This window comes from Mobula hypostoma, chromosome 22 (genome assembly GCF_963921235.1).
Source record: "Mobula hypostoma chromosome 22, sMobHyp1.1, whole genome shotgun sequence".
NCBI classification, from domain to species: Eukaryota; Metazoa; Chordata; class Chondrichthyes; order Myliobatiformes; family Myliobatidae; genus Mobula; species Mobula hypostoma.
In genome coordinates this window covers 55,434,759-55,456,135 of record NC_086118.1, presented here as the reverse complement: position 1 = coordinate 55,456,135, position 21,377 = coordinate 55,434,759, and the positions used below count along the sequence as shown (strand labels likewise).

General features: G+C 43.5%; 1 protein-coding gene across 2 annotated transcripts; it reads right to left on the bottom strand.

Annotated features, from left to right (window-relative positions):
- Positions 1-8,390: 8,390 nt before the first annotated feature.
- On the bottom strand, positions 8,391-21,103 carry LOC134336421 (myeloid-associated differentiation marker homolog). Of its 2 annotated transcripts, none has more exons than XM_063030634.1 (2): positions 15,489-21,101; positions 8,391-9,585 (listed from the first exon to the last, which is right to left on the bottom strand). In XM_063030634.1, exon 1 carries the CDS (start codon positions 16,432-16,434, stop codon positions 15,538-15,540), a length of 897 nt encoding a protein of 298 aa, XP_062886704.1. In that variant the 5' UTR covers positions 16,435-21,101; the 3' UTR covers positions 8,391-9,585; positions 15,489-15,537. The 2 variants fall into 2 exon arrangements, with proteins under 2 accessions (XP_062886704.1, XP_062886705.1); XM_063030635.1 differs by lacking the exon at positions 8,391-9,585 and adding an exon at positions 14,362-14,559 and having other exon boundaries at positions 15,489-21,103.
- Positions 21,104-21,377: the final 274 nt, after the last annotated feature.

The following is a 21,377-nucleotide window of genomic DNA, read 5'->3' as shown; positions in this document are numbered from 1 at the left end:
TGCCAAATAGGGTACAGCAGAAACAGAAGATTGATGATTCTGAGTACACTAACCATGACCTACGAGTGGTTTCTCCATTTTTCATCTTCATAAGATATCTGTCCTTGGTAAAACGACGGCGTGATTGGCTCTGTGAAAAGTTAATGTCCTCTAACTGAACGGGACCTCTCCTAACAATGTCGATCCGTTGGTCACTGGTAATATGCGTTGGCCAGCGTGCTGGATCGGTCTCTGTGAATGTTAGTGGGGCTTTCTGTCTGTCTGGTGTGCTGGTGGCGGCATCTCCCTCACCTGTCTCAGTTGTAGGACTGTCATCATGCTGTGGTGCTTGTTCATCAAACGAAGTTTGTTCATCATTATCACCATCTGTTTGAGTAGAATTGTCCTCATTTTCATTGCTCTGATTATCAACATCTCCTGTACCGCTCACACTGTCACTTGGCACTGCAGCCCCACGCTGTGATGATGGTGCAGCAGCAACTGCAGTCGGCGGGCCTTTTACAGATGCTGCACCAAAGAAAGATGTAACTTTTGGGAGACTATTTAGACATTTTGTTTTGTTCTCCAATATCTTCCGTTTTTCAGCACCACTAGGATAGGTGCGTTTCATTTTCCTGTCATTGAAAAGTAGCCTTCTTTGCTGGGAGCAATGTTTACAAGTAAATATTTTAATGTATTTTCTCAGATGTCAGTCAGCGAGCGCCCACTGGTGGTTCAGTTGTCAATAGCAGGAGGATATTGTGGCGTCTGGGAGCTGTGCATTAAATTTTTGCATGTCAGTCGGGGGCCCCTGGGAGGGCGGGGCCCATTTCGGTTGAAACGGGCCGCCTATGACCTTTTCACAGAGTTGCTTGGGATGTTCTTTTGTCTTCATGGTGCAGTTTTTGGCAGGATATTGACTCACCTTCCAGATACAGGTATATTTTTACTACCATCAATTGAAACACCTTGACTGCACATGGTGATCTCCATTCAACTAATTATGTGTCTTCTAAAACCAGTTGGCTGCACTAGTGATAATCTGGTGTGTCATATTAAAGGGGGTGAATACTTATGCAATCAATTATTTTGTGTTTTATGTCTGTAATTAATTTAGATCACTTTGTAGAGATCTGTTTTCACATTGACACAAAAGAGTTTTCTTTTTCTGTTGATCAGTGTCCAAAAAAAAGCCAAATTAAATCTACTGTTATTCAATGGTGTAAAACAATAAAACATGAAAACTTCCAAGGGGGGTGAATACTTTTTATAGGCACTATATACGTATTTCTTATTGTGATTTATAGTTTCTGTTCAGTATGTTTTGCACTGTACTGCTATGACAAAAACAACAAATTTCACAATGTATGCCAGTGATATTAAACCTGAATCTGATTCTTGTGTCAGCGTTTTTTGAGATTTTGCCAAGAAATACGAATCTGTTGATCCACATCGTTTACCTGCCTTGGCTCCATATTTCCTGTTAGTAAGTAGTGAGTATGCTACATTGGCATTGGAAGCATGGCGACATTTGCTGGCTGCCAGCATAATCTTTGCTGCTGATTTGATTTGACGCAAACCACACATTTCACTGTATGTTTCGATGTACATGTGACAAATAAAGCTAATTAATCTTTATCCCAGATCCTCTATCATATTTACCTCCACTACCATCCCAGGCACACACTAATCGCCCCCGCACATCTCCCTTGATGAGACGGTAAAGAAGACAAGATGGCTATGGTGACAGGAGGGTAAAAAGTAGCATTAAAGGAATGTCAAATGCAACAGCATTTTTTGACATTTTCTTTTATAATGTAGCAGTACTGCTAGTCCCTTCTGCAAAGTGAGATTAAACAATGAGGTTTCAACAACTATAGTAAATAGATTCCTTTCATTCAATAGTGAGTGCATAAGTGAGTCAGAAGCTGGTTCATGTCACTTCCCCTGGAGAGGTTGCTGGTTCCCGATGCTCTTGGAGATTTAGGCTGTAGTTCATTTTGACCTCTTTTAGTCCTATGTTCTCACCCATCCTTTCTTGTTGCCAATTGGTGGGCTGGGGATTTGGGTGATCTGTTAATTTTTTTGTGAGAGAGGGATTTCAGGTTTTCTGAGCTTTTGCTTATTTTTCTTTTCACGTGGGGAGATTGTTCTCTTTCTTTCAACTACTTATATGTTTTTTCTGTATTTTATGGCTATCAGGAGAAGACAAATCTTAAAGTTGTATTCTGCAGACATACTTTGATAAGAAAATTAACCTTTGCATAATTTCCACCTCCAATAAACAGCATTATAAATCAAAACTGCAGTTTGCTTTTAGGCCACAAGGTGGAGAAAACGTACAAAGCAAGATTCCTCTTTAGTAGAACATCTCTTAAATTAAATGTTGGAGGAACTCAGTTCAGGCAGCATCTCTAGAGGGGAATAAATAGCTGACATTTCAAGCTGAAACTCTTCATCAGGACCCTATAATAGTTTGAGTAACTAAGTTCTAGAATATCTTACGTTAAAGGGAAGCAGAATAAACAGTGTAAAGACAGTAAGGTAGAAGGGCTGAAATGTGTGTACCTCAATGCAAGAAGCATCAGGAACAAAGGTGATGAACTGAGAGCTTGGATACATACATGGAATTATGATGTAGTGGCCATTACAGAGACTTGGCTGGCACCAGGGCAGGAATGGATTCTCAATATTCCTGGATTTCAGTGCTTTAAAAGGGATAGGGAGGGCGGAAAAAGGGGAGGAGGGGTGGCATTACTGGTCAGGGATACTATTACAGCTACAGAAAGGGTGGGTAATGTAGCAGGATCCTCTTTTGAGTCAATATGGGTGGAAGTCAGAAACAGGAAGGGGGTATTCTATAGGCCCCCTGGTAGCAGCAGAGATACAGAGGAGCAGATTGGGAGGCAGATTTTGGAGAGGTGCAAAAATAGCAGGGTTGTTATCATGGGTGACTTTAACTTCCCTAATATTGATTGCCACCTGATTAGTTTCAAGGGTTTAGATGGGGCAGAATTTGTTAAGTGTGTCCAGGATGGATTCTTGTCGAAGTATGTGGACAGGCCGACCAGGGGGAATGCCATACTAGATCTGGTACTAGGTAATGAACCGGGTCAGGTCACAGATCTCTCAGTGGGTGAGCATCTGGGGGACAGTGACCACCGCTCCCTGGCCTTTATAATTATCATGGAAAAGGATAGAATCAAAGAGGACAGGAAAATTTTTAATTGGGGAAAGGCAAATTATGAGGCTATAAGGCTAGAACTTGCGGGTGTGAATTGGGATGATGTTTTCGCAGGGAACTGTACTATGGACATGTGGTCGATGTTTAGAGATCTCTTGCGGGATGTAAGGGATAAATTTGTCCCAGTGAGGAAGATAAAGAATGGTAGAGTGAAGGAACCATGGGTGACAAGTGAGGTGGAAAATCTAGTCAGGTGGAAGAAGGCAGCATACATGAGGTTTAGGAAGCAAGGATCAGATGGGTCGATTGAGGAATATAGGGAAGCAAGAAAGGAGCTTAAGAAGGGGCTGAGAAGAGCAAGAAGGGGGCATGAGAAGGCCTTGGCAAGTAGGGTAAAGGAAAACCCCAAGGCATTCTTCGATTATGTGAAGAAAAAAAGGATGACAGGAGTGAAGCTAGGACCGATTAGAGATAAAGGTGGGAAGATGTGCCTGGAGGCTGTGGAAGTGAGCGAGGTCCTCATTGTATACTTCTCTTCGGTATTCACCAATGATAGGGAACTTGATGATGGTGAGGACAATATGAGTAAGGTTGATGTTCTGGAGCATGTTGATATTAAGGGAGAGGAGGTGTTGGAGTTGTTAAAATACATTAGGACAGATAAGTCCCCGGGGCCTGATGGAATATTCCCCAGGCTGCTCCACGAGGCGAGAGAAGAGATTGCTGAGCCTCTGGCTAGGATCTTTATGTCCTCGTTGTCCACGGGAATGGTACCGGAGGATTGGAGGGAGGCGAATGTTGTTCCCTTGTTCAAAAAAGGTAGTAGGGATATTCCGGGTAATTATAGACCAGTGAGCCTTACGTCTGTGGTGGGAAAGCTGTTGGAAAAGATTCTTAGAGATAGGATCTATAGGCATTTAGAGAATCATGGTCTGATCAGGGACAGTCAGCATGGCTTTGTGAAGGGCAGATCGTATCTAACAAGCCTGATAGAGTTCTTTGAGGAGGTGACCAGGCATTTAGATGAGGTTAGTGCAGTGGATGTGATCTAAATGGATTTTAGTAAGGCATTTGACAAGGTTCCACACGGTAGGCTTATTCAGAAAGTCAGAAGGCACGGGATCCAGGGAAGTTTGGCCAGGTGGATTCAGAATTGGCTTGCCTGCAGAAGGCAGAGGGTCGTGGTGGAGGGAGTACATTCAGATTGGAGGGTTGTGACTAGTTGCGTCCCACAAGGATCTGTTCTGGGACCTCTACTTTTCGTGATTTTTATTAAAGACCTGGATGTGGGGGTAGAAGGGTGGGTTGGCAAGTTTGCAGACGACACAAAGGTTGGTGGTGTTGTAGATAGTGTAGAGGATTGTCAAAGATTGCAGAGAGACATTGATAGGATGCAGAAGTGGGCTGAGAAGTGGCAGATGGAGTTCAACCCAGAGAAGTGTGAGGTGGTACACTTTGGAAGGACAAACTCCAAGGCAGAGTACAAAGTAAATGGCAGGATACTTGGTAGTGTGGAGGAGCAGAGGGATCTCGGGGTACATGTCCACAGATCCCTGAAAGTTGCCTCACAGGTGGATAGGGTAGTTAAGAAAGCTTATGGGGTGTTAGCTTTCATAAGTCAAGGGATAGCGTTTAAGAGTCGCGATGTAATGATGCAGCTCTATAAAACTCTGGTTAGGCCACACTTGGAGTACTGTGTCCAGTTCTGGTCACCTCACTATAGGAAGGATGTGGAAGCATTGGAAAGGGTACAGAGGAGATTTACCGGGATGCTGCCTGGTTTAGAAAGTATGCATTATGATCAGAAATTAAGGGAGCTAGGGCTTTACTCTGGAGAGAAGGAGGATGAGAGGAGACATGATAGAGGTGTACAAGATAATAAGAGGAATAGATAGAGTGGATAGCCAGCACCTCTTCCCCAGGGCACCACTGCTCAATACAAGAGGACATGGCTTTAAGCTAAGGGGTGGGAAGTTCAAGGGGGATATTAGAGGAAGGTTTTTTACTCAGAGAGTGGTTGGTGCGTGGAATGCACTGCCTGAGTCAGTGGTGGAGGCAGATACACTAGTGAAGTTTAAGAGACTACAAGACAGGTATATGGAGGAATCTAAGGTGGGGGTGTATATGGGAGGCAGGGTTTGAGGGTCGGCACAACACTGTGGGCCGAAGGGCCTGTACTGTGCTGTACTATTCTATGTTCTATGCTCTAAAGGAATACTAATGGTTCAATGCACGACAACATTCTATATGAACAGTGACCGGTGATGTTCTGCAGGGCTCTGTTCTAGGACCCCAGCTCCTTGTGATTTTTGTACATGTCTTAAATCATGAAGTGGAAGGATGAGTTAGTGAGTTTGCAGATGATACAAAGTTTGGCAGTATTGTGCATGGTGTAGAAGGTAGGTACAGGATGTTGATACACACACCTATGTCATTGACTGTAGCTCAGTGTTCAACACCATCATTTATTTCCACAGTCCTGATCGATAAGCTACAGAACCTGGTCCTCTGTACCTCCATCTGCAACTGGATCCTCAATTGGAACCAGAAGACCATAATATGTGTGGATTGGTGATAATATCTCCTCCTCACTGACAATCAACACTAGCGCACCTCAGGCGTGTGTGGTTAGCCAACTGCTCTACTCTCCCAACACCAACTGCCCCTCTACCTATCTTTGTATCATCCGCAAACTTGGCCATAAAGTCATCGATTCCATCATCCAAATCATTGCCTATAATGTAAAAAGAAGCAGTCCCAAACTCAGACCCCTGAATTCCTCCAGTATCTTGTGTGTGTTGGTCTGGGTTTCCAGAATCTGTAGAATCTCATGTCATGTCAAAATATGTTAGAGGAGCACTATCTGGTTATTATCATCACACTTGTTTGTGTGAGTTGGCTGTGTACTGATAGCTGCTGTTTCATACAATTGTGGCTACAGTCCATTGGCTGTAAAGTGCCTCGAGACATCCTGAGTCAGGAAATGCAGTCTATAACCACAAGTTTTCTTCAGATCTGAGAGAATATTGAAACTTAAATTCTTGTACTTTGCCTGCTGTATCAAATACCATTAGCAGTGGTTTTGGAACATATTCTACTACATTGCGTCATCTTGTTTCAATTAATTGAAACTGAGACTACTGTAGGCGAGAGTGATTGAAGGGTCAGTGCAGAGTTTCCTGATCTGCAGCCTCTCTGTAGAGTTAATTCATGGCCTATGCCTAGATGTCCTTGAGAAGGCAGTGGTGGGATGCATCTTGAACCTCCATGACCCCTGTAATGAACATGCTCCCACAGAGCTTGTGGCAGTTTGATATGATCAAAGGACTCGCCAGCCAGTCCCAATAATGGGGTGGCATGGAATGAAGCAGTTAGCGTAATCCGGGTTCAACTCCCACTGCTGCCTGCAAGGAGCTTGTACGTATTCCCCCGTGACTGTGTGGGTTTCCTCTGGGTGCTCTGGTTTCCTCCCGCATTCCAAATCTGTACGGTTGGTAGGTTAATTGGTCACATGGATGTAACAGGGCAGCACGAGCTCATCCACCTGGAAGGGCCTGTTACTGTGCTAATTCTCTAAATAAACAAAAATACTCAAGAAGCAATTTTGGTGGTGTTGTCATGGTGGCTACACTTGTCAGATGAGGGAGGTTTTCTTCCTTAGGGATATTAGAGAACCAGCTGGATTTTCCCCATAAAATTGCAGCTTCACTATAACTTGGGTATTCACAATTTTATGTTTCTAAAATTAAACTAAATTCTTAAGCAATGCACAAAAAAATGCTGGAGGAACTCTCAGTATGTCAGGCAGCAAATATAGAGGGAAATAACCAGTTGATGGTTCGGGCCAGGACCCTTTATCAGGACTGAACGCAAAGGGGGTGGAAGCCAGAATAAGGTGGGGGGGGGAAGGAGGAGTATAAGCTGGCAGGTGATAGGTGAGACCAGGTGAGGGAGAAGTTGAAGTATGAAGCTGGTAAGTGATTGGTGGAGGAGGTAAAGGGCTGAAGAAGGAATCTGATAGGAGAGGGCAGTGGACCGTGAAAGAAAGGGGAGGAGGGGAACCAGAGAGAAGGGAGCGAGGCAGAAATTTCCAGGTTGGAGATACAGTATCGATGTCTACGCCAACAGGTTGCAGGCTGCCCAGATGGAATATGAGGTGTTGTTCATCCAACCTGAGTGCTGCCTTTTCGTGGTGGTAGATGAGGCTATGCAGACATTGTCAGAATAGGAATGGATGGGAATGTGAAATCAAATTGACTGGGAAGTCTCGCCTTTTGTGTGTACTTGATGAAGCCGTCCCCCAATCTGTGTCAAGACTCACTGATGTAGACAGGAGCTGCACCAGGACCACCTCAGGATTTGAGTGTGTTGCTCAAGACATTCTGGCATCTGCAGAATCTGTTATGTTTAAATGACTAAATCACTAAAGTAATGTAACATCACTGTTCCTATTGCACTAATAGAGTCTATGCCTGGTCAGGGCTGAGCATAAGTCTATGCACTGAACTTAAAAAAAATATTTAGAGATACAGCATAGAGTAGTCTCTTCTGGCCTTCTAACCCTGCCATTCCAGAAACCCCCATCAACCACAATTTAACTCTAACCTAATCATGGGACAATTTACAATGACCAGTTACCCTACCCGGTATGTCTTTGGACTGTGGGAGGAAACTGGATCACCCGGGGAAAATCACGCATTCTACGGGGAGGACGTATAGAGACTCCTTACAGAGGATGTTGGAATTGAACTCTGATGTCCCAAGCTGAAATAGCACCGTGTGAACCACTACGCTATCATACTGCCTATCTTTGTTATTTTGGCATGAGTACGCAGCCAGTGGCAAAGAAACTGAAATGGCCACTAAAGACACTGCCAAAAATGACTCAACTATTTCTGTGGAGTGAATTTCTACTACTCTGATATTGTTTGTTGGGAAGTAATATTTTTTTTCTTTATTTTATCTAGAGATACAGCACAGTAACAGGCCCTTCTGGTCAAATGAGCCCACATTGTCCAGTTACACCCACGTGACCAATTACCTACAAACTCATACATCTTTGGACTGTGGGAGGAAACCAAAACACCCAGTCTACATGGTCACAGGGAGATCACAGAAATTCCGTACAGACAGTGGTGGAATTCAACCTGGGTCACTGGCACTGTAATGCCATTACACTAACCAATACACTATTGTGCCACCCATTTTAAAGCAGGAATTAATGATTTGCTCAAACAAAAGGTTAAGGTAGTAAATGAATTATCATAAACTTTATAAAATAATTTAAAAATACAAGAATGACTATAGACATACAGTTTATAAAATGTTGATTTGAAGGTGCAGTGACAGGTAGAGAATTAAAATATCTCTCATACCTGAAGTAACTTTTTAATAGCTCATAAAACCTTGAGATTTTTCAATCCATTATTTCCGGAAATACATAGAAGGCACAAGATATTTCTGTATTTAAGTGCATGTGTGCACACAATAGAATTTGCTTTCAACTTTGCAAAATTATTACCGACAAATCAGCTACTTTCACTGACATGACAGCCGCAAAGTTTGGGGAATTATCTTCATGAGTCAGTGGTAGCTGCTGGGTGAAATTTTATTTTCCGAAGGTGGAAATCTTGGTTTAAATGAAGCCAGTTTCATGGGTGATAAAGTGGCACTGACGGTGCTACTAAAACTTTTCTCTTCTGGGAAATTACACAGCGTGAAGTCTGGTTACAGAAATCCCCATTCTTGTTCTGAACAACTGCAGGTTGTGGATAGTGTAAAGAAAAGCTAGTTGACTGACCTTGGATTCAACTCAACAAATTGTGTAAAAAAAATTTACATTCAAAATGCTCCTCTGCATTAACATGAACAGTTTACAGTCCATAAAACCGTAAGACATTGGTGCAGAAGTAGGCCAATTTGCCCACTTCACCACTCGATTGTGGCTGATTTATTTTCCCTATCAACAAATCATGGTTAAAGTATAGTACCGAGAAGAAAGAGAGGGTGAGATACAGGTTGACTATAACGTGCATTTTGCTGGCCCGGTCCACCGGTCAATTTTAGTAAGGTACCATAAAAATCGTGATTCATTTTTATATTATTCTGACAGGAGGGTAATATTCAACAAATAGGTTTCAAACCAAAAAGAGTTCATAGTTTTCAGTGAGGCTTTTTAAATAAATATGCTGCTGAAAAGGTGCAGTCCAGCCTCTGTAGATTTAGACAGGGAATTCATTCACTTGCCAACCAACTACAATCTCCTTACATGATAAGCTTTTCATGGTGGTCTTTTTCTGAAGAGGAAGATGAAATTCTGGCATCAAAGGCCCCATGTTTAAAGGACCAGAGAAGAAGTCACCTATATTCCAGAACCATCCGTTGAACCAAGCACAAAGAGGTAACATCTTTGGAGGGAGCACCTGAAATACATGAAGCGACATGTCAGTCAGGACTTTTCCCTTTTCACACCATCGCCCTGGGACACTGGGGGAATGATGCCCTCTGTTTCTTCCTAACATTCAAGCCCAATATTCAGGAAGGCAGGGTTCAAAGCTTGGGGATAAATATGGAGGGAGGAGAAAGGGGGCAGGGAAGGGAATAAGTACATGTAAGAGGAGGAAATTGGAGTGGTGTATAAGTAAAAGAATGGGAGGAAAGTTGGGAATTGTGAGAAGTATAGATAGGGTAAATGCAAACAGACTTTTTCCGCTAAGGGTGGGTGAGACTATTAGAGGCCATGGGTTAAGGGTGAAAAGTGAAGTGTTTAAGAGGAATAGGAGCAGGAACTTCAACTTCATTTGCCCATCACTGAAACGTTCCCACAACCTATGAACTCGCTTTCAATGACTATTCATCTCATGTCCTTGATATTTATTGCTTAGTTAGTTATTATTATTATGATTTCTTTTTGTATCTGCACAGTTTGTTATCTTTCACACACACTCTCCAAGTTGGATCGTCTTTCATTGTGGTTATTATTCTATTATGAATTTATTGAGTATGCGCTCAAGGAAATGAGTGTTGTGTTGGAGAGAGGGGCATGATCACCTAGGTCGGGAAGGGGAGTAAGGTGATATGGTTGAAGGATTAGAAATCAAAAGAAGCAGATCTATGATGACTGGTAAAAAGCACAAGTGTCAGAATGGAACTTTTTCTTGATGCAGTGAGTTATGATTATGGAATTCACTGCCTGAAAGAGAATAAATTTAATTGTACATACTCACTGGTAGAAGTGAAAGGAAATCAACTAGGTGAAGAGAAAGTGCAGGCAACAGAGAATAAATGAGAAAGACAGGAAATTCTGTAGACGCTGGAAATCTTAAGCAACACAAAAAAAAAACGCTGAGGAACACAGCAGGTCAGACGGCATTTATGGAGGTAAATAAACAGTTGACATTTCAGGCTGAGACCTTTCATCAGGTCCCGATGAAGGGTCTCGGCCCAAAACGTCAACTATGTACACCCCTGCATAGGTACTGAGAGATTAAATGGAGAGCTTCACTGAAGAAATGGCATCTACATGATGGAACAAATGGGATCCTATCCTATCTTATCATGCTGAATTATTCCATGATGTAAAATTCTTGCCCCATATGCCCATGCACAAGATCACAAGAGACTGCAAAGACCTGTAGACCCACCAGCTCCATCATGAGCACAACCCTCGCCACCATCAAAGGACATTTTCAAGAGGTGGTGCGTCAAGAGGGCAGCATCCATCATTAAGACCCTCACCATCTGGGACGTTACTGCCATCTGGGACAAACAATAAATTTTACTTCATATAAGACAGTGATATTTTTGTACTTCTAAATCTGAGGCATGTAGACATTTCTTCTCCCAGAGCATTGAAAATCTCTGGAATTCTCTGCCCGAGGTTGGTACATTTACAGTAAAGGTAGATACACTTTTGAAAGTTCAGGGAGTTTAGGGCAATGTGAACTGGCAGGAAACAAGATCGGGCCTGAAGCATTGAATGGTAGGACATACTTGAGAGGCCAATGACCTATTCCTGTTCCTAAGTTTTTGCGAATGTTTCCAGCACTTTCTCTTTTGATTCCAAGTAATGTCTGTTGTTGGGATATTCTTTGGACAGAGAACAGGAGGAAGGATCTGAAAGGAAGAGCTCCTTTCTCCACCAGCCAACTGAGCTCTGCCATGAGGAATTCCACCAGATGAACAGCAATCTTCTCAGGGAACCATCACAAAGAATCCACCAACTCCTTTTCCCACAGAGCTTCCAGGACGTTCCACATTGATGATTGCTTAATGAACATGAGTAAAGGTATTTTTCCACAAGAACTTTTCTACGACGGACAGGTAGTGCAGCAAGATACAAATGAATGGTCCACAGGACTAGGGAACCCTGGATGACAAGGGATGTTGAGGCCCTGACCAGGAAAATGGAAGGGGCATGGGTTAGGTATATGCAGCTGGGACCAAGCAAATTTCTGGAGGAGTTTAGGAGATGCAGGAGTTTACTCAAAGAAGAAATCAGGAGAGCAAAAAGGGGGCATGAAATAAATTTGAAAAAAAAATTACGGAAAATCCAAAGAGATTTTAAAAGTATTTTAAGAGAAAAGATAACTAAAGCGAGAATAGGGTCCCTCAAAGACCAAAGGGGACACCTTTGTGTGGAGCCATAGAAGGTAGCTCAGGTCCTTAATGAATATTTCTCCTCTCTTTTTATGATAAAGAAAGACATGAAGACTTTGGAACCAAGGGAAGTCTTGGGGTAGTCAACATTACAATAAAACTAGTGCTATAAAGTATAAAGGCAAACCCACCTCCAGGGACTGACCAGGTAAATCCAAAAACACTGTGGGAGGCTAGAGAAGAAAATGCAGAAACCATGGGTGATATATTTGCATCACTATCAGCCATCAGTGAGGTGATGGTAAACTGGAAGACGGTGAATGTTGTGCTTTTATTTACTAAGGACAGCAAAGATAAACCGGAGAACTACAGACCAGTAAGTCTAACATCTGTGGTAGGTATGTTTTCTGGGAGGGGTTCTGAAGAATAAGATATTCCTCAGTGAGGGCAGTATGGTAGTGTAATGGTTAGCACAATGCTTTACAGTATCAGCGACCTGGGTTCAATTCCTGCCGTTGCTTGTAAGGAGTTTGTACATTGTCCCCGTGACCATGTGGGTTTCCTCCCGCAGTCCAAAGGCCCACCAGTTGATAGGTTAAATGATCATTGTAAACTGCCCTGTAATCAGGCTAGGATTAAATCGGGGGATTGCTGGGTGGAACAGCTCAAAGGTCCAATAGGGCCTATTCCACACTGTATCCCAATCAATAAATAAATACATCTGGAAAGACAGGGACTGATTAGGGGGAGTCAGTGTGGCTGCGTGTGTGAGTAAAAGCCTGATTTTTTTTGATGATGTGACCAAGAAGATTGATGATGGCAAGGCAGTAAACAAGGCTTATATGGATTTCAGTAAGGCTCAGATAAGGTTCCACATGATAGGCTGCTTGAGAAGGTTAGATTACATGGAATCCAGGAAGAGCTGGATAACTGGATACACCACTGGCTTGATGGTAGAAAGCAGAGATCGATGAAGAAGGTTGTTTCTCAGACAGGAGGCCTGTGACTGGTGCTGTGCCTCAGGTGTCAATGCTGGGCCCCACTGCTGTTTTCATCTATCATTCGTTTGGATGAGAATGTACAAGGCACGGTTGCTAAGTTTGCAGATGACACTTAAATAGATGTTACGGTGGACAATGAAGGAGGGCATCAAAAATTACAAGGCGATTTTGACCAGCTGAGTAAGTGGGGCTGAGCAATGGCACATGGAGTTTAATTTGCCTAAGTGTGAGATGTTGCATTTTCGAAAGTCAAATCCAGGTAGGACTTTCTGCAAACAGCAGGGGCACAGGGAGCGTTGTAGAACAGAACCTTGCATTACAAGAACATGGTTCACTGAAAGCGGAGTCAAAGGGAGACAGGGTGGCGAAGGAAGCTTTTGCCAAGCTGGCCTTCCTAAATCACAGCATTGAGTATTAAGGTTGCGAGGTCTTAATGCAGTTGTATAGGGCATTTGGAATACTGTGTTCACTTTCAGTCACCCTGATAGAGACTATTACACTGGAAACAGTGCATAAAAGGTTTACAAGAATACTGAGCAGGCCTTGAGGGATTGAGTTACATAGAGAGGCTGGACGGGCTAGGACTTTATTCCTTATGCTATTGGAGACTAAGAATGTAGGAGACTGATCTTATAGAGGTGTATAAAATCATAAGGGCCTAGATAGGGTGAATGCACTCAATCTTTTTCCCCAGAATTGAGGAATTCAAGAATCAATTTGAATCATGATCAGATTTATTATCACAGGCTGTTATGGCCGTGAGACTACTGAACTCCCTGCCACCACCCATATCTCATCACATATGAAGCGGCCAAGAGTGTTACAGTGTTTACTTTTTTAAACTTGTATCATATATGCGTCTTATTATTTGTGGTAATATTACTTTATGTGTTGTGTGTACTGTGTTGGCACCTTGGTCTGGAGGAACGTTGTTTCATTTGGTGGTATACGTGTGTACGGTTAAGTGACAATAAACTGAACTTGATCTTTGTTTTTTATGGGGGCAGTAAAGTGCAAATGCAAAAAAACTACAAATTACAAAATAAATAAATAGTCTAAAAAAAGGAAATCAGAAATCAGAATCAGAATCAGGTTTATTATCACCGGCATGTGACGTGAAATTTGTTAATTTAGCAGCAGCAGTTCAATGCAATACATAATCTAGAAGAAAAATTTTAAAAAATAATAAAAGAAATAAAAATAATAGGTAAATCAATTACAGTATACATATATTGAAAAGATTAAAAACGTGCAAAAATCAGAAATACTGTATATTAAAAAAAAAAGGTGATTTAGTGTTTATGGGTTCAATGTCCATTTTAGGACTCGGATGGTAGAAGGGAAGAAGCTGTTTCTGAATCGCTAAGTGTACCTCCTACCTGATGGTAACAGTGAGAAAAGGGCATGCCCTGGGTCCTGGAGGTCCTTAAAAATGGACGCTACCTTACTGAGACACCACTCCCTGAAGATGTCCTGGGTACTTTGTAGGCTAGTACCCAAGATGGAGCTGACTAGATTTACAACCTTCTGCAGCTTCTTTTGGTCCTGTGCAGTAGCACCCCCCCCACCCCCACCCCCACCCCCACCCCCAAATACCAGACAGTGATGCAGCCTGTCAGAATGCTCTCCACGGTACATCTATAGAAGTTTTTGAGTGTATTTGTTGACATACCAAATCTCTTCAAACTCCTAATGAAGTATAGCCGCTGTCTTGCCTTCTTTATAATCTACCAACAAAGGGAAAGAAACTGTTCTTGAATCGTTGAGTTCGAGTCTTCAGGCTCCTATACCTCCTCCCTGTTGGTAGTAACAAGAAGAGGGCATGTCCAAGATGTTGAGGGTCCTTAATGGACTGGACAGCATAGGTTCGAGGTGAGAAGGGCAAGAACTTGAGCAGCAGCTTTTCTTACACAAAGGGTGACATGTGTGGAATGAGCTGCCCGAAGAAGTGGTTGAGGCAGCTTCAGGGACAACTTTTAAAAGACAATTGGGCAGGTACATGGATGGGAGAGCTTTAGAAGGTTTTGGCAAATAGGTCTCGCTTGGTTGGGGCATCTTGGTCAGTTTGGGCCAGCTGGGCCAAAGGACCCGTTTCCTTACAGTGCAACTCTAAGACTCCATAACCTTCCTCATTATTCAGAACTCTGCCAATTTTGTGTCATTGCATATTTACTAATCAGCCCACAGGCGTTTTCAGAACCAGGTTTATGGTCACTGACTAAGTTGTGAAATTTCGCAAACACGAGGAATTCTGCAGATGCTGGAAATTCAAGCTACACACATCAAAGTTGCTGGTGAATGCAGCAGGCCAGGCAGCATCTCTAGGAAGAGGTACAGTCGACGTTTCGGGCCGAGACCCTTCGTCAGGAAAGCTGTGAAATTTGTTAAGTTGTGTGCAGTATGCTATAGTAGCTACTAAAAGTTACAAAATAAACAGATAGTGCAAAAGATAAATGACAAAAGCAGTGTCCATGGACTGTTCAGAAATATGGTTGTGGAGGGGAAGAAGTTGTTCTTAAAATGTTATCCATCCAATATAATAGAAAAATGGAGGGCTACGTGGGAGGGAAGAGTTAGACTGATCTTGGAGTATGTTAAAGAGTCAGCATGACATCGTGGGCCGAAGACCCTGTACCGTGTTGTAATGTTCTATGTTGTATTCCCTGTTTTATTTCAGATTCCCAGAAGTATTTTGCTTTATCCATCATAAAAGGGTGCGACCTTACCGTGAGAGCCCGACACGGGCTGCGCTGGCGGGCCGGAGTCTGCAGACTCTCAGTTTCTCGAACAGTTCAGTCTAACGGCGTGGACCAGGTCGGTCACATAAGCCAGGAAGTTGACGCTGATCAGCACGGCGGACGAGAGGCACAGTCTCCAGCGGCAGGTCGTCTGGCTGGAACTGGAATTATCCTGCTGGCTGAGGCCGAGGGTCCAGACCACCAGTAAGGCCCCGCTTAGCAACACGCCCAGGGCACCGAAGGCCGCCAGAAGCCGCTCCAGCGGCACCGGGCAAAATGCCCGGCACCCCACCACCATCACCATGACAACCAAGGATATGGAAGCGCAAGCGCAGAGCGCGCCCACCGCCCACCAGAAGCCCGGGAATGCTGGGATGTGCCCGGTTGCCAGGGGAACGGAGAGGATGCAGGCGATGGACACCTGCAGCACCTTGAGCAGGCCGGGCCCCGTCGCCATGTAGGTGCTGCGGCGGGAGCTGCGGGACATGAGCACCTCGGCCGCGTAGGCCACCGAGGCTAGGCAGGAGCAGACGATGGCGGCGATGTGGTAGGCGCACGGAGGCTGGATCCAGGCCCCGGGCTGAGCGCAGCGCGGGCTCTCGCCGGCGTTCGCCAGCATCAGCGGGTAGATGACCGAGGTGGCCAGGTTCATGAGCCCGGCGAAGGCGGAGACGGCCACTGACAGGTTCTTCCAGGTGAGGGGGAAGAGGCTGTGCACCTGTGTGAACTCGACCACGAAGACGAGGAGGGTGCAGGTGAAGGAGAAGCACCAGGTGAACAAGGTGAAGGTGGTGAATCCCCCGTCACGGGTCGAGCCGCCGCTCGCCGCTGTCCTCGACAGACCCAGAGCCGCGCAGGTGAAGAGGATCTGTAGCAGCTGGGCCACGGCCTTAGGGGAGATCAGGTCTCTCGGGTCGCTGAATCTCACCGGCATCTCTACAGGCTCGCAAACCACCGCTGTCCAGCAGCCTCGGGGGCCAGTCAGAAGGCAGCAGGCAAGTCAGCCCTCCACGCAAAGTAACCTAGTTACCGAAGGTTACATCCTCTCTGTAGTAGGCTCTGGGGGAGGCGGGGTGCATACGTTTCCTGCCTCCTTGCAAAGTCGAAGAACAATGCGATTATCTGATTTAAAATTACTGTTTTCCAGACCGCAGCACCAACGCCGCAAGCAGCAGAAAGGCGTTAACAACCCATCGCTCAGTTTCCCCCAGTAGGTATTGTAGTACAGACTTGCTCCACACAACATGTGGATATCACGGCTGAACGCGTTCTGGTAACTTTCTTAGGACAGGAACAAAACCAATTAACGTACTCCAGGCCAAATAAAGAGAAACCTTTAGTCTAGAAATTTACACTTTCACCGTTATGAACCTTTGACAGAGCCCTTAGCATTGTCAAGGAACCATCCCATCCGTTCCACAATCACTTTGATCTCCTACCATCCGAACGCAGTATAAGAAGAAAGAAGTTGCGCCGGGTTGCAGATTCTTCCCCCAGGCTGGGAGACTTCTGAACACCCAGTACACATTATTTATAACAGCGCCAGTAGCAGTACAGGTATACTGTTGTATATACACTTTGTGTCATCTTGGGCATCTACAGAATTTTATTTTTCATTTTGTGCGTTGTATGTGATATATGTGCTGTGTTTGCAACTTGGCCGGAGAGGATCGTTGTTTCGTTTAGCTGTATATGTGTGTACGGTTGAAAGGCAATACACTTAAACTTGAAACCTGTCCAGGGGATGATAAATTGCTTGGGCCAATTGTTACCGATGAAGATGGTCATTTGGCTGTATTGACATCGTTAATCTCAACAAGATCATTGGATATTATTACATCAACATGATTCAATCTGTGCTTAAATCAAGAAAGATTTAAAATCAAGAAATCATTCCCTCTTAATTTTTTTTTACAGCTGCATGGACCGTCCATTGCTCTTAAGCAAGAAATTTTTACAGCTTGAAAACGATGCGGCAGCTTAAATTTTTTTGTGTAATATGAATAGTATGAATATTGACTAGACGGTGTTGGCATTCAGCCGACCAATGGTTTATTAAGAATGAGCTACTGACTTCTATTCTGTGTTTGTCGTTCGTTTGTTTTGTGCTGTGTTGTATGAGCGATCATGGTCTTTCCACAACCATGATTGTTCTTGGCAAATTTTTCTACAGAAGTGGTTTGCCATTGCCGCCTTCTGAGCAGTGTCTTTACAAGACAGGTGACCCCAGCTATCATCAATACTCTTCAGAGATTATCTGGCTGGCATTAGAGGTCGCATAGCCAAGGCTTGTGATATGCACCAGCTGCTCGTAGGACTATCTACCAACTGCTCCCATAGCTCCACATGACCCTGATCGGGTGGTGGGGGGGCTAAGCAGGTTCTACACCCTGCCCAAGGGTGACCTGCAGGCTAGCAGAAGGAAGGAGCACCTTTCACCTTCTTTGGTAGAGAGGGAAGGAGTGCCTTACACCTCCTTTGGTAGAGACGTATCTCCACCCTGCCACACTGTGTTTATTGTTACAATTTGTAACAGTGTCATAACTTGAAACATGATGTAAATACATTGAAACTCTAAAGTGTTTCAAAGCAAAGGTTGTAGTTCATTTATTCTTTGGAAAATTTAGAAATTATATTCATTAACAAAATTACAAGGTGTTTCACCATGGTATTGACATAAATTTCAAAATCATATTAACATTATATAAAAAGAAATTCCAGTAACAAAGGCTATGTGCGTGGGAACATTTCAGTAAAGGCTGTGCGTACGGGCTACGCCATAGCCTACGCAGGTGGCCTACGCCATTGTGAGCATTTATACTTGTGTGTTGGTGTGTCTGGATTGCTCTGCAATTCACCGCCAAAACGCTAGTTGGCGGTGGGGTTTCTATGCCACTGTGTTGAGTTTCTTCCTGTACTTCAAACAATGGCGATTGAAACTGAGCGCATCATGTTGGGGTTGGAGCTAATAAACGTTGAACAAGAGTTTCTTCTCTCTCGATTCTGAAATGGCGGAGAAGAAGAAGCAACTGGAAATGCGTAGGAGGAAATGCAATGCTACCAAGCGGACCAATCACAGTTGTTGCGGTCTGCATCACCACGACATGTAGTTACATTTTGGGAGGGGTGTGCCTTAGGCTATGGCGTAGGGTTTGGCGTAGAGTACAGTGTAAGGTACACGGCTACGCCGTACCTACAGCATACATTTGACGCAGAAGTATAAATTGGGCTTTACTGTGCTGCCGGGCACTTGCGCAATTTAGAAGGAACAATGTCCATTGGCAGTGTATTGCAAAGACACTCTATTCTGAGAACAATTTCCTGAAATCCTGACTACTTTCACACTATTTCACAAACCATAACTCACTCTGACTCTCCAAACCCTGATGGCTCTGTCGTTTGTTAATGACGACCTGGTGGTTTATGGTCATTGTCTGAGGTGTGATAAGATGCATTGCTCATCCTTTCAATAATTATTTGCATGGACATGGCTGTAATGGCCAGGTGTTATTGCTCTGAGAGAAGTACATGTTCTCAAACCACTGAATAAGGATTGAAAATCATGTCAGAAATAAATCAATCAAGTTTTTGGGTGGTGCCAGTTCCACAATCTTTACATGGAGCCAAAGAACATGCATGAGGTATTTACTGTAATGGTATCACTTAGCTTTGTACATGGAGGAGTTGAGCTTGGAGGGCTATGGACTGAATGCAGGAAATTGGGGCTTGCTGGGTGGGCAACATGGGCTGAAGGGCCTGTATAAATCTGTGAATACTGCTCACGCACACAAAATGCTGGAGGAACTCAGCTGGTCAGGCAGCATCTATAGAGAGGAATACACAGTCGGCGTTTTGTGTTTGCAGAATCTCTTGTGTATATGACTGCTGTTCGTCTGTATTCATCAAGGGGAAAGATTGTAGTTGCCAATTTCAGGTTGGTGAATGGGGTGTTGTAGAACATGTTAACTTTAGAACGGTGGATATATTAGATGCCTTAATATGCGTAAATATAAATCCCTGGAGCCTAAGATGTTTCGCAGCTGCTCTCCCAAAAAAGAGGGATTACTATATCAGATTCTTCCTTCTTCAGAACTTAACCTCTTCCACTTATTACCTCCCAGCCTGTCACTTCATTCTCCCCTCTCCCTTACCTAATTTCACCTGCCATTTGTCAGCTTCTACTTCTTTCCTCCCCCCTCACCTATTTATTCTGATTTCTTCTGCCTTCCTTTTATTCTGAAGGGTCTCTACCTAAAACATTAACTGTTTATTCCTCTCCATAGATGCTGCTGAGTTCCTCCAGCAGTTTGTGTTTGTTGCCCTGGATTGATAGCAACTGCAGAATCTCTTATCTTTAAGAAAAGTGTAAATGGATAGTTGCTAATTGATGCTAAAGGGTCTGTTCCTGTGCTGCATCTTTCTCCCTCTCTGACTTGACATTAAATCTAGTAAAATAACCACTTTGTGAAGTAAGTGTGAACAGCGAACTGTGGTTTCACTGAGATGCAGCATCAACCAGTGGAGAGGGCAGCTGCAGCTGCTTTCATCTGAACATGTTTTACAAGAAACTGACCACAGAGCAGATTGCAGCAATACATCAACTCAAATCTCATTACATTTTATCAGTTGAATTTTAGGTATTTTTATGTCAATTTTCTCTTTTGAACAGTGAGGAGCACAGTGACCTTTCAACTTGAGGACCTGAGTTCTGGATTAAGTTGATAAAGAGCCCTGATAGTCGGAGATTGTATACTGCATCTTGTAATTAACAGTTTTAAGGGCTCTAAATCCTTCACTTACCCATCACCCACCCCCACCCCCACACACAATCAGTGGGGTGAAAGTATGGAGGAAATGGAAAATTTTACAGTGATGGTACCGGAAAGCAACTGCTGTGAGTAATATAGAGGAAGTTTTAACTAGATTGACTTAGGATACAATAGAGATAAATTTATTCCGCACCTGTTTGAAACAAAAGATCTCTTTTATGAGGTTTTAAAAAAAAAATTCAGAAGAGAAAAAAATTGTTTATAGATCCACTCAGTGTGATATGGAGGAATAATGAAATACATCTGAAATTAAACAAACAGAAAATGTTTGAAAATACTCAGCAGGTCGGGTAGTAGTTGTGGAACAAAATGTAAAAGCCATCTGGCTGATCAACACCTCCACCCGTTAACCCCCCCCCACCACCACCACTACATCCACATCAACCACTCCTCTCCACAGCCCCTCAGCACACTTCCCGCCCCCCACCATGTACTGCCCTTTATGCTTATACTCAATACATCATACCTACACTGACACAGTCACTGTCCCACTGTGTTTTCATGTGTCCGGCTGCTACCTAGAAGAGTTCCTCTTGCCAAGGGTCTCTTATTAACTTTATCATTTCCTGTCAGTGTCTCCTTAAGTACAGATACTCTTGCACTTAACGTCACTTTATGTAATACAACCTATGTATATACAGCCATACTTAAACAGTTACTAGCACATTGTATTTTATAGGATTTGTCTTAGATTATATATTTTGGGTTCTTGATGCTTTTTTTATGTTTCATTGGATTTGCACTAACAATCGCTTTGTTCTTCTTCACACTTGTATACTGAATAATGACAATAAACAATTTTGAATCTTGACTGATGTTTCAACTCAATGATCTTTGGTCTGAACTAAAAAAATGTAGAAAATACGCCAGTAAACCTAAATTGAGGGGATCTAATATTTTATTGTTTCTATATTATGTATTGCATTGTACTGTTGCTGCCAAATTAACAAATTTGATAATAAATCCGATTCTGACTTGCACCAGCTTCTCACAGGACCATCCACCACCTGCTCTCATAACTTCATTTGACCCCAATGAGGGGCTGAGC